Raw genomic sequence first — 13,118 nt, forward strand, 5'->3', positions numbered from 1 at the left:
ATAAAAGACCATCCTGATGCATCCTACGTGGTACTTGTACATTTTGTTTGATCTGGTTTGCATGTAGACTGGCTTCTAGAATATGTACAAAAAATTGGGAAAAAGCAGGAGTGAGAGATAGGAAATAAAATTCACCCGGTTTCCAAATATCTCGATATTTGAAAATCCCGATACTCTGACGAATATTTGAAAAAAAAGAAAAAGAAAAGTCATTTCAAAATGAGCCAAAATTTTCAAGTGTCAGGTTTCCCCTGTTTTGCCAAAACTAACCAAAGTAAGCAGGTGTGATTCTCACCGGATGTGAGATACGTAGGCAACCTCCATAGGATCTGACCTTATTTTTGCAAAAACAACCAAAAAGAAAGAAATGTGTCCAGTGTTTTGGTCAAATAAGTAAACTGACCCAACCTCGGTTGCATCCTAAGTCATTTATGTCGGAATAGCCGTAGAACATCTTCAAAATTGTCGAAGGGCTATTCTCACAAGAACGGACATGTCTGTTAATTTGGCATCACTTTTATCATAACGCCCTCCCCCCGGACTTAAAAATTTCCTTGAAAGTATGAAAGGGCCATAGTTGCAAAAATAGCCACCTTTTCCTTGACAATATTACATAAATAGCCGCCCTCCTTTTGACTTTTCTTAGAAATTGGGTAATTTACAAGATGCTGTTTTGCAAAAAGAGTACTTTGGTTTTGTTTTTTGAAACTAGCGTCAACCCTAACCTTAACTGTCTATAGGTACAAAATGAACATTGTCCAAAATACGCCGTTAACGTTTATAGACCAGGCTCCACTTCAGCTTCATATGTGGTGGTATGACTTGGGGCAAGATGGTCAGGATTGGGTAACAAAGCACTTGGGCACCCTCACAGATATTATGAAAGTTAAACCACATGACGATTTGATTGAGGCATTAGTGACTTTTTTGGATCTCGTCACAATGTCATCCGCTTCTCGGATTTTGAGCTTACTCCCACCTTAGAAGAAATAGTTGGATATTTCGGTTTCGGCAGGGATTGAGAAACCAGAAACTCATATTCCCAAAGGCTCTCTCTGTGCATAGATTCTTCGATCTTCTGAATATCAGTAAGCAAATCAGAGAAACCAATGTAGACAAAGGGTGTTGTTATTTCTACTTCTTGTACTCCAGGTTTGGACAGCCAAATGGTTTCGAAATGCATGAAAAGGGTCTTAACAACAAGCAGAATAAGGACACATGGCAGGTTCACCGTCGCTTCGCCTTCATAGTGGCATTTTTGGGAATTATTGTCTTCCCAAACGAAGAGAGGACAATTGATACCCGCATAGCCAGAGTTGTACATGTCCTCACTACCAAAGAATATCACACTCTTGCTCCGATCATTATATCAGATATTTATCGGGCATTGACTTTGTGTAAGTCTGGGCAAAGTTCTTCAAATAGTGCAATATTTTGTTGCAAATGTGGTTGATCGAGCATCTCCGGCATCACCCCAAGTTCATGAGCTATGGCCCGAGCAAGAAAAACCTCATCGGGAGTTACGAAGACAGGGTAAAAGATTACAACTCACCGGAAGGGGTGGAAGCATGGATATCCCATTTGAGATCTTTAAACGTAAGTCAAATTGAGTGGACTTTGGGATGGCTCCCGGTAAAAGAGATGATACACATGTCGGCCCTAAAAAGTTATCTGCTGCTGATAGGTTTGAGAAGTGTCCAACTGTATGCACTACAGATAGTTCTAAGACATGTAGGTAGGTACCAAGCAGTGCCTGAGGATGAAGATTTGTGTGTGCAAGTAATAGAGCTACACCTAGAAGCCCCACTCCATGAGACTTTAATCCAGCAAATTTGTGATAGTTACCGGTACATGAAAGATGATACCCAAGTGCTAGATCCTGAGAGAGGTGAGGTAGATCCGGGTTATGCAATGTGGTTTGGGAAAAGGTCCTGCGTAGATGATGAGCCAGAGCCGGAAAGTCCTGCAAAAAGGCCGCATGTTCAAGCTTTTGATGAGAAAATCCAAGAATGATTGGCCTGGGGTGAAAAGAAAAAGGGATACCAAGAGACTATTCACGCCTTAGAAGAAAAGCTGAGAAACCTCAAATTTGAGAATGACTTACAAGCGCAAGAGGCTGAAGGTGAAAAGAAAAGTTTGACCCGTGAGAACGAGGCCCTTCGAGCCCAACTCCGGAAAATGAGAATAGATGCTGATACACCTGTAACAAGTGAAAGGGACCAAAAGATTATGGGCAACTTGAGGCAAAAAGTGCATGACTATGCAACCGATCTAACAAAGGCCGAAAAAGATTTAGCAAAAGCTCGGGCAAGGATGGTCCAATTGGGGAAAGATGCAGAAGAATGGACAAGGTTATCCCTCTAGGCAAAGCAAAGTTATGAAAAAGAAGTCGCAGTCTTAAGGAAAGAGTCGCCCGCTTTGGAAAACAAAATGGGTCAACAAGTAAAAGACTTTAGGACGGAGATGAAGCATTTCTATGCATTGATTAACAAGTTGGAAGAGGATGTGTTGAAATTGCAAAACCGGAACAACAGGGCCATGCAAGTGGTGGAACTCCAAGAACAGCATATTGGACGATTTCTCCAGGAGAAGGGTGATATTAAGCTCAAAATCAAAGAAATAACTGACTACACCGCGATGAAATGCAATGAGTATGAGAATATGACTAGAGCTATGTTCTTTGCTTCAGTGTTGTCTTTCACTTGCCAGGTCATGGCCGACCAGGAGTTCCTTCAGGATGAACTTACAAGTAGGCCTACGCCTAGACCGACTGAAGTCACCTGCACCCCTGGAATAACGTTTGAAAGTCATTTGTATTCTTAATTGTCCAGTCATCGAGTCTATAGTTTACTTTTTTCTCGCGTTGAGTTTGTTTGTCCTTCGATCATTTCGAGTCTGCTGTTATTTTTCTTTAAATCTGTATGTTTTCCTTTTAAAGTTAGTTGTCGATGTATTCGAGTCTTTGTAATGAAAAACCTAAAAAGATTTTACTAATGATTCATGCGATGTTATGATACATAGGCAATCCCCATCAGATGCGATCATAGCCATAAACAAAACGGAGCAAAAATTCAACAAAAAGAGAAAGAAATTGAGAAAACCAAACCAAAAAAAAATAAGAAAAGGAGCGACAAAACAAAAGAGAAAAGGAGAGCTAGAAATGAAAGAAAAGAGAAAAGGAGAGCTAGAAATGAAAGAAAAAAGTTACAAAGTGGAAAAGAGATAATGAAAGCTGGGATGAAACACGCAACTGTTCAAACACATGGTAGAAACATTTAATTGTTTAGGTGCATTACATCCCAACATGCGATTTCCTACATGTTAAAATGTTTCAAAGCTAACAAGGTTGTTGTGCGTGCAATTTAGACAGGTTCTATTCAAGTGATTGGTTTTTGTTGGTTATCTGGCTTCTTATCCCTATTTCACAAGATCCAAAGGAAATGTTCCGATGGCCTCTGAAAGCAATCTACACATTATCAATCCTGAGGATAGCCCGACACCGGCTATTTCACAACCTGAATCAGCAACTATTGAAGAGAATAAGATGCTACGTCTCTCCATGTTGGAAATGTGGGACTCCCGGTCTAATGGTAGGGAACCGCCAAGTGCAATTCCTGGATTCCCTGAGTTGATCCTAAGGTCGGGTGGGTCTACCTACGTCCCTACATTCGACCCGTTTATCCCGTGAGGGTACCCTACAATGTCATCTAACTTTCCCGGCATGCCTTATGTGGTTCGCCCCCCAGGCACTGGTTTCCGGTGCACCTCCAGCATTGTTCTCCGCAACGCCTGTCTTGACTACGGCACAACCAACCGTGCCCAGACCGTGTTTTGAACCTACAGCCTTTATATTCCAGGGCCCCCAAATTCAATAGGATATGACTTACATCACTCCGGACTCATACACCCAACATCCACAGTATGAGCTTCCGGATGAACCAAAAAGAACAGTTAAAAATCCAAAGCAGGAAGAAATGGCTCAAAAAATAAAAAATTTGGAGTAGAGTTTGAAGAACATGTAGGGCTTGAGTGGCCAAAAAAGTGTCTCCTACTCCGACTTGTGCTTGTTTCCAAATGTTCATTTGCCAGCTGGTTTCAAAATGCCGAAATTTGTAAAGTATGATTGGCACGGAGATCTGATCGCCTATTTGAAAAGCAATTGCAATCAGCTAAGAGGGGCAGGTGGAAAAAAGGAACTTCTGATGGCATACTTTGGAGAGAGTCTGGTGGGAATCGCTTCTGAGTGGTACATGGACCAGGAAATCGCTCATTGGCATGTATGGGATGATCTTGCCTGAGATTTCGTCCGCTAATTTCAATATAATATGGATATTGCTTAGGATAGAAATTCTCTATCTATTCTAAGGAAGAAATCCACAGAGAGTTTCGGTGAGTATGCTGTTAAATGGCATGAGCAGGCTGCCCGTGTGAAGTCACCAATGGATGAGACAGAAATGGTCATGGTTTTTTTATAGGCCCAAGAGGCCGATTATTATTAGAACATGATGTCCGTCATGGGAAAACCATTTGCTGAAGCCATAAAGATTGGGGGAATGGTTGAGAAAGATTTGAAAACAGGACAGATATTGAGTCAGGCAGCCCTTAAAGCTACATCACAAGCCATCCAGAATGGCTCAGGGCGTCTGGCCAATCGCAAAAAGAGAGAAGAGGGAGCCAGGATGGCTTCAAGCTCAAAGGGGTCTCGCAGATCTTTTTACCAGTCTTATATGCTACCTCGAACCCCACAACATTACGACCCGCACCATGACGTTGTGTACACCGTGGAACCGACTCCATATGCGGTGATGAATGTACAACCCTAGATACGACCCCAACAAAACTACAATAAAAATTGAGCTCCACCTCCTAGAAATAATACTCCTTACCAAGCTCCATATAATCCTCTCCACCACAAAATACACCCCCAATATAATCCATGTCCCCGAGAGCCTCCCAGAAGAAACAATTTCACCCCCATTGGTGAATCTCACTCCAGTTTGCTCTAGAAGTTAATCCAATTGGGTTAATTGTAAAATGTGGCTCCAAATCGGCCAAATCCCGACTCTCAAACGTACAGGGCCAATGCCAAATGTGCATACTATTCAGAGGTGGTATGACATGATACAGAAGATTGCTGGACCCTCAAGAGTGCAGTCGAAGACTTGATTGAAGCGAAAAGAATTGTGCTGAGGGACGAGGAGGTCCCCAATGTGACTTATAATCCATTGTCTGCTCACAATAACGGGCCATCTATTGGTATGATCTGTGATGACAAAGAATTTGACCCAGCGCTGAAGGCTATTGTTGCTATCACTAGTTCAGAGGCAAGACCTAAACTAGGAGCAAATCGGCCAAACCCGAAAAGAAAGTAGCTCCGATTCCTTAGGCCGTTAAAACAAAAGTTGAGACGGCACCTACTAAGAATTTGGTTCTTTATGTTCCAAAAGCCCCGAGAAAAGAACAGCTTGTGCTCAACACTCCAAAGAAGTTTGATGAAAGGAAAGTTGCGTAAAATATGACAAGGTTGTATGTACCAAAGAGAACTCATGTGGCGCGGGGGTCGGTAATTTCACCAAGGCTAACTGAGTCTATGGTTATCAGTCCCGTACCACAAAGTCCTATGAAAGATCCTACTACGGTCCCTTGGAATTATAGCAAGACAATTGTCACTTACAAAGGGAAAGAGGTTATGGGAAAAGTAAATGAGATGACTCGGTCTGGGAGCTATACCCGGATGAGATAAGGAAGTCCAAACAAAACAGGGACAAACAGATGCCAACCAAGAGCAATGAAGAAGCAGAGGAGTTCTTTAAGAAGATGAAAACTTCAGAGTACTTGATATTTGACCAACTCCAGAAGACTCCATCCCAGATCTCACTCCCATCTCTGTTGTTGAGTTTAGATGAACACCAAAAAGTGCTCGTCAAAACTTTGAATGAAGTGTATGTCCTAGTAGTAACTACTGTCAAACAATTATAAAGGATGGCCGAAAGATTTTTTGAGGTTAATAAGATCTCATTCAGTCGTAATGATTTGCCTGCAGAGGGAGATGCCCACAACAAAGCCCTCAATTGACTGTTAAATGTGAGGGTTACTATGTGAAAAGGGTGATGCTGGATGGTAGGTTTCGAGTAGATATTTGTCCCCTCTCAACATTCCAGATAATGGAAATCGGTACAGAAAAAATTGGACAAACAATGTGTGAGACCCCAGGTGTTTCTCTCTTCTCTTACGTAATATACGTAACGTGGCATGGTTATATTAGGTATATATGATTGGATATAGCACATTGGGAGAATAAGACTGAAAATGTGTGGTAATATCAAGGAACTAAACTAAAGCTTTAAGTCAAAGGAATCACTTAAACAAAGGTTCATGGTTAAAGAAATGGCTCGGGTAGCACCCCGTGCGTTCGGAAGGTTTAAGTTAACTTGCACCTGTGGGATAAGACTAAGAGTGTATAATATGCTAAGAATAATGTGTTATGAGGTATTATAATATCACACTGGTCACATGTTAAGTTTTGGAGTCAAGCAAGTTACGAATAAAGGTCGGCAAAAGTTATCGTAAATTTCTCTAATAAATTTTCTAAACTTTGGGTCAAATGTATCAGATCATTTCTCCCAATATATAAAGTGTTATGGGACCCACAACCTACCAAATCGAAGGTCTACGAGTCTAGTTTGCAACCAAAAAAATCTCACATCAAACCGACATTGGAGTAAAACGTTATGACCGTTTTACCGCGGACTGTCTGGGCTGAAATCGGGTCGCGAACCGGGTCGGGTCAAACAAGTGGTATAAGTCGGAAAATCCGACTTTTAAGACCCCAAAACATTTCATCTTCGTCCCAAAATAGTGAGAAAGCTTAAGAGAGGGTTTCATGGTGTTCTTGAGTGATTAAGGTGCGTTTTTAACGATTTTTATCATTAAAGTTTGCCCCCGTGCCTAGAAGCGCAATCTCTACGCTTTGCAATCATTTTCCCCTTCTATTAGCTGTGTTTGGAGCTATTTTTGGAAGATAGAAAATTGTTGTTCTTGCTGGTTCTTCAGGATTTATACTTGGTTTGCCAAGGTAATCATCTTGGGACTCTTTTATGATCGTTTTTATAAAGTTCTACGGGCGTTTCGTCAAGTTAGGGTCATATGGCAAATCTGCCGATTTAAACTCATTTATGAACTGTTTATAGGTGCGTATAAGCTGCATATATATAGTGGTTTCGAAGCTTAGGACGTAAGGAACAACATTCGTGAAGGAACTACAGGCATTCGGACGTTCGTTGGAGAGGTGTGTTAAGGCTAAGCTTCGTCCTTCCTTTTAGCACTAATTTTGGGAAATTCCTAAGACACCAAATGTGATATTTTACTATTCTGTTGCTAGAAAGACCTTTTGTGAAAGACATTGGTATTATAGCTGAAGTATTTTCATGATGCTATTAGGTTGATATTCCACTCGTTCGGTTAAAAAGGGTATTCAACATCTATATATGTCATTTTGTCGGCTTTCTTAAATATATGTCCATATATATGAATTCTTATTCGTCTTTGGGTTGTGTGACTTAAAAATAAAGGCATTTAGTATTTGCGATCAGTCCTTCCTTGTTAAAGTGTATTTTAAAATCTCTAAAGTGACACGTCGATTTCAAAATTCTCAAATATAATTTTTATGTTTAAACAACTAAAACATTTGATTTTTTTTGAAATACTTTCTTTTACTAATTATCAAGAAATCAGGTATAAGGACTAAGTGAAGCACCTTAAGCTTTTTATGAAATATTCAGAGTTAAGTTATCTTTCTAAAAGTTTTGTTAAGTTTTCAAACTTATTAAAAAAGATATGAGGTTCCACGAGATATTTGTATGCGATACGAAGGTGATTATGAGATTATGAGAATAAGAGTACCAATGAGCCAAGGTTGGCTAAGTTCTTGTTATGGCCTATTATGTGCATTCAAAGTTCATATCATACATGACATATTATGCATGGACTTCGAGCTATAATCGGAGGTAAGGGGCCTATTTGCCCGAAAGACTATATATATTGTACAGATGGCCACAGGTTGGCAATATGATACCGGTTAGCTACCGGGAGAGACCGCCATTGCTAGCATTTGGTTGGGTATGTCATGCATTTAACATCAATATATATGTATTCACGACATACGATTACACGAGCATACCATGCATATTTTATTACTATGAGGTCGGATGTCGGCCATGGAGGCTATCAGAGTTTCAGTGTCAGGTGGTATCTTTATTACCTTTTTACATCAGCTATGTATGATTCTACTTTCTGCCTTACATACCAGTACATTTTTATTCGTACTGATGTCCCGTTGCCTGGGGACACTGCATTTTTGTTTCGTGCGTGCAGGTCCAGGTAGGGACTCTGATCGACCCCTCCGCTAGGATTTCGGGGTTCAGCTGTGAGTTGGTAAGCTCCACCTCTTCCTGGAGCTTTCATAGGATGGTTACTTTTGTTGTACAGTTTGGGTATAGTTGGGGCCTTATCCCGACAGTGCTTATGACACTCTTAGAGGCTATTGTGGACACAATATTCTGGTTTCTTTTTGCTGCTTTTAGTCTCCAGCCCATAGGCTTGGCATGTATATATAGGTGTGTAGGCATGTATGTCTTCAGTCGCGGCCTCGTCAGCCAGCTAGTATTTTATTATTTTGGCTTGTCTACCTATGTTTATATGGCTTATTGTTATTCATGTCATAACCTTACGGTCTAGGCTTAGTATTTCAGATGTTGTGCTGCCCAATCTGTTGGGCCCCCAGTCTAGTTAGCTAGTATGTTTAGTGGCTAACTCGATCGAATACAATATCGAGTGCCAGTCGTGCCTCCCCTAGTTTGGGGCGTGACAAACTTGGTATCAGAGCAGGTCGTATCCCAGGGAGTCCACAAGCTGTGTCTAGTAGAGTCTTGCTTATGGGTGTGTTGTGCACCACACTTATAATCAGGAGGCTATGAGGCATCTAGCAATGATTACATTTCTTTCAATTAATAGATCGTGCTATAGAGCGAAGTTATAAGAACATATGAAATCTAAATCGTGCTTTGTGTTTCCTATCTAACAGACTACCTACGCTCAGGAGATGGCACAATGAGAGATAGGTATGGATCCGGGAGAAGGTACCAGTCGTTCCCCACCGGGTCAGAGGGATAGATTTCCCTTAGAGGCTCACAGTGAGTCTCCAGTACCCCTAGTTTTAGCTTCCCCAGCACTTGTTGGAGCCCAGGGAGATGCAGTACACCCAGCCTCACCAGTTCCATTGGTACCTGAGGCAACTAGAGACACAGGACCTCCAGCACCTATTGTTCCCCCATCAGAGACTGGGGAGTAGGGGATGAGGGAGGCTGTTCAGTTGCTGACTAGGATGGTTTCTATTCATGAGCGACAGCTAGAGTCAGGAGCAGATTCCCGGAGAGATCGGATAGGAAGCTCGGCGGTACGAGAGTTTCTTCACTTGGCCCCTCCATTATTTAAAGGATCCAGTTCCACTGAGGATCCCCAGGACTTTATAGACCATATGTATAGAGTATTGAGGGTGATGCATGCCTTCGTCACCGAGGCTGTGGAGTTGGCTTCTTTTCGACTACGTGATGTAGTCGTCCTATGGTATGAGGCATAGGAGAGATCTAGAGGACCTGATGCTCCGCCAGCAGAGTGGGAGGACTTCTCTGAGGCTTTTTTAGCCCATTAATTGCCACGGGAGGTTCGGGAGGCCCGTCTTGACCAGTTTCTTAGCCTAAAGTAGGGGGATATGAGTGTGAGGGATTATAGCCATAAGTTTAATTCTTTGGCAAGGTATGCACCAGATATAGTACATACCATGAGGGCTAGAGTTCATCATTATGTGGATGGTTTGGGGGATCATCTGATTAGAGACTGTAGGGTTGCATCCCTATCAGATGATGTAGATATTTCCTGCATACAGGCTTTTGCTCAGACTACAGAGGACCTTTCCTGTCGGATTCATGATACTCGCAGGGATAGGGAGCAGAGTAAGAGGGCTCGTACTATGGGGTCTTATAGGGAGCCACGAGTTGATTTTAGGCCCCCACTCCATCGATATCCACCTTGATCAGCAGGTAGTTTCCCACCACAGATGCAGGGCCAGCGATTTGATCGTTATATTCAGTCAGGACCGGGGCAGAGCTCAGGCCAGCCTGAGGGCCGTCGACAGGAGCGTTCTGCATAGATGAGACAGCTTACTACTCCATGTACCCAGTGCGGTAAGCTGCACACCGGGCAATGTAGACAGGGTTCGAGTGCATGTTTTCATTATGGGCAGATAGGACATTATATTAGTCGGTGCCCAGGGTTAGGCAGAGGTACACCAGCTCAGCCTTCAGGATTCACAGCAGCCTCTTCGCCCTCAGTCCATGCTCCCCGACCAGGTCCACAGTCTACTCAGGGCCGTGGTAGGGGGAGAGGTGGAGGAGACACCTCAGGTTCTAGTGGTGGCCAGAACTGCTTTTATGCACTCACAGGCCGACAGGATTCAGAGGCATCCCCAGATGTTGTCACAGGTATATTGACAGTACATTCTTATGCCATTTATGCATTGATGGATCCCGGCCCTACATTTTCATATATTACTCCATTTATTGCTGGTAAGCTTGACATGAGATCTGAGTTGTTGCCACAGCCAGTTGAGGTGTCTACGCCAGTTGGCGACTCTATTGTAGCTACTCATGTCTATCGAGATTGTACAGTGTTAATTAATGACCGTCCAACCTCTGTTGATTTAGTTGAATTGGTTATGCTAGACTTCGATGTCATTATGGGTATGGATTGGTTGGCAGCTTGTTATGCTAATATTGATTGTCGTGCAAAGTTGGTCCGATTTCATTTTCCTGGTGAGCCTGTCCTTGAATGGAAAGGTAATGCAGCCACGCCCAAGGGTAAGTTTATTTCATACCTTAGGGCTCGGAAGTTTATTGCTAAAGGTTGTATATACCATCTGGTTCATGTTAGGGATATAGATAAGGAGCCAGTGACTTTTCAGTCGGTTCCTATTGTGAATGAATTCTCGACGGTATTCCCTGACGAGCTTCCAGGAATTCCCCCTGAAAGGGAAATCGATTTAGCTATAGATTTGCTTCCTGATGCGCAGCCTATATCCATTCCTCCCTATAGAATGGCTCCTGCAGAGCTAAGGGAATTGAAGGAACAACTGAAGGACTTGCTCGATAAAGGCTTTATTAGGCCAAGTACATCCCCATGGGGTGCTCCGATGCTCTTTGTTCGAAAGAAAGATGGGTCCTTGCGGATGTGCATTGACTACAGGCAACTAAATAAAGTCACTATCAAGAATAAGTATCCTCTTCCACGGATTGATGACTTGTTCGACTAGTTACAAGGTGCCAAATGCTTTTCGAAGATCGACTTGCAATCCGGTTATCATCAGCTACGAGTCAGGGATATTGATATCCCAAAAACAGCATTTAGGACAAGGTATGGCCATTTTGAATTCCTTATCATGTCTTTCGGGCTTACAAATTCCCCAGCAGCCTTTATGGATCTTATGAACCGGGTATTCAAACCATTCTTGGATGAATTTGTGATTGTGTTTATTGACGACATCCTGATATATTCACGATCGGAAGTCGAGCATGCGGACCACTTGCGAGCTGTATTGCAGACTCTCCAGGACTACAGGTTATATGCTAAATTCTTTAAATGTAAATTTTGGCTAACTTCTGTAGCTTTTCTTGGTCATGTTATTACCGGCGATGGTATCAAGGTTGATGGCCAAAAGATTGAAGTTGTGATGACTTGGCCGAGGCCCTTGAATCCGACATAGGTTCGTAGCTTTTTAGGCTTGGCAGGGTATTACCGAAGGTTTGTGGAGGGATTTTTCTCTATCTCTGCACCATTGACGAAACTAACACATAAGGGAGCTAAGTTTCAGTGGACTGAGGCATGTGAACAAAGTTTTCAGGAACTAAAGAAAAGGCTTACTACGGCACCTGTCTTGACTCTTCCGGATGGCACCGAGGGTTATGTTGTATATTGTGATGCCTCGAGAATTGGCCTAGGTTGTGTTCTTATGCAGCATGGTAAGGTTATCGCGTACGCCTCCAGACAGTTGCGAAAACATGAACAGAACTATCCTACGCACGATCTTGAGTTAGCCGTAGTTGTATTTGCCCTAAAGATTTGGCGGCATTATCTATATGGGGTTCATATTGATGTTTTCACCGACCACCAGAGCCTTCAGTATTTATTTAAATAGAGGGAGCTGAACCTACGACAAAGAAGATGGCTAGAATTACTAAAGGACTATGATGTTGATATTTTATATCATCCCGGCAAAGCTAATATTGTTGCTGATGCCCTTAGCCGGAAGTCCATGGGCAGTCTAAGCCATGTTGAAGCTGATAAGGTCAAGATGACCAAATATCTATGCCAGCTAGCTAGTTTGCAGGTGCATTTGGTAGATGCAGAGGGTGGACGCATTCTCGTTCAGAATACAGCAAAATCTTCTTTTGTTACTGAAGTGAAAGAGCGACAACACGAGGATCCTGAGCTTATAAAACTGAGGGAAAGTATTCCACAACAGCGACAACCTTTATTTGAGCTAATTGGAGATGGAGTCCTTAGATACCAGGGCCGCTTATGTGTACCGTCAGTAGGAGAGCTCCATGCCAAGATTCTTTCGGAGGCCCATTATTCTAGATATGCAGTTCATCCCGGAGCGACAAAGATGTATCGGGACCTTCGACAGATCTATTGGTGGAATGGAATGAAAAAAGATATCGCAGAGATGGTAGCCTAATGTCCCAACTGCCAGCAAGTTAAAGCCGAACATCAGAGGCCTGGAGGCCTAACTCAGTGTATTGAGCTTCCATTATGGAAATGGGACATGATAAATATGGACTTCATCACTGGTTTGCCTCGCACTCCACGGAGGTATGATTCTATTTGGGTAATTATTGATAGGCTTACAAAATCTGCTCATTTCCTGCCAGTCAGGACGACATATTCAGCCGAGGATTATTCCAAGCTTTACATTCGAGAGATTATTCGCCTTCACGGAGTTCCATTATCTATTATCTCTGATCGAGGGGCTCAATTTACAGCATATTTTTGGAAATCTTTTCAGA

General features: G+C 42.5%; 2 protein-coding genes across 2 annotated transcripts; both read left to right on the plus strand.

Annotated features, from left to right (window-relative positions):
- The first annotated feature begins 10,207 nt into the window (after positions 1-10,207).
- LOC138902115 (uncharacterized) lies at positions 10,208-11,365 on the plus strand. The gene is made up of 2 exons (XM_070189928.1): positions 10,208-10,845; positions 10,987-11,365. The coding sequence occupies exons 1-2, from the start codon at positions 10,208-10,210 to the stop codon at positions 11,363-11,365; spliced, it is 1,017 nt and encodes a 338-aa protein (XP_070046029.1).
- Positions 11,366-12,364: 999 nt separating this feature from the next.
- Positions 12,365-12,790, plus strand: LOC138902116 (uncharacterized). Its single transcript, XM_070189929.1, has one exon. The coding sequence runs from the start codon at positions 12,365-12,367 to the stop codon at positions 12,788-12,790; it is 426 nt and encodes a 141-aa protein (XP_070046030.1).
- Positions 12,791-13,118: the final 328 nt, after the last annotated feature.

Source organism: Nicotiana tomentosiformis, chromosome 11 (assembly GCF_000390325.3).
Source record: "Nicotiana tomentosiformis chromosome 11, ASM39032v3, whole genome shotgun sequence".
NCBI classification, from domain to species: domain Eukaryota; kingdom Viridiplantae; phylum Streptophyta; class Magnoliopsida; order Solanales; family Solanaceae; genus Nicotiana; species Nicotiana tomentosiformis.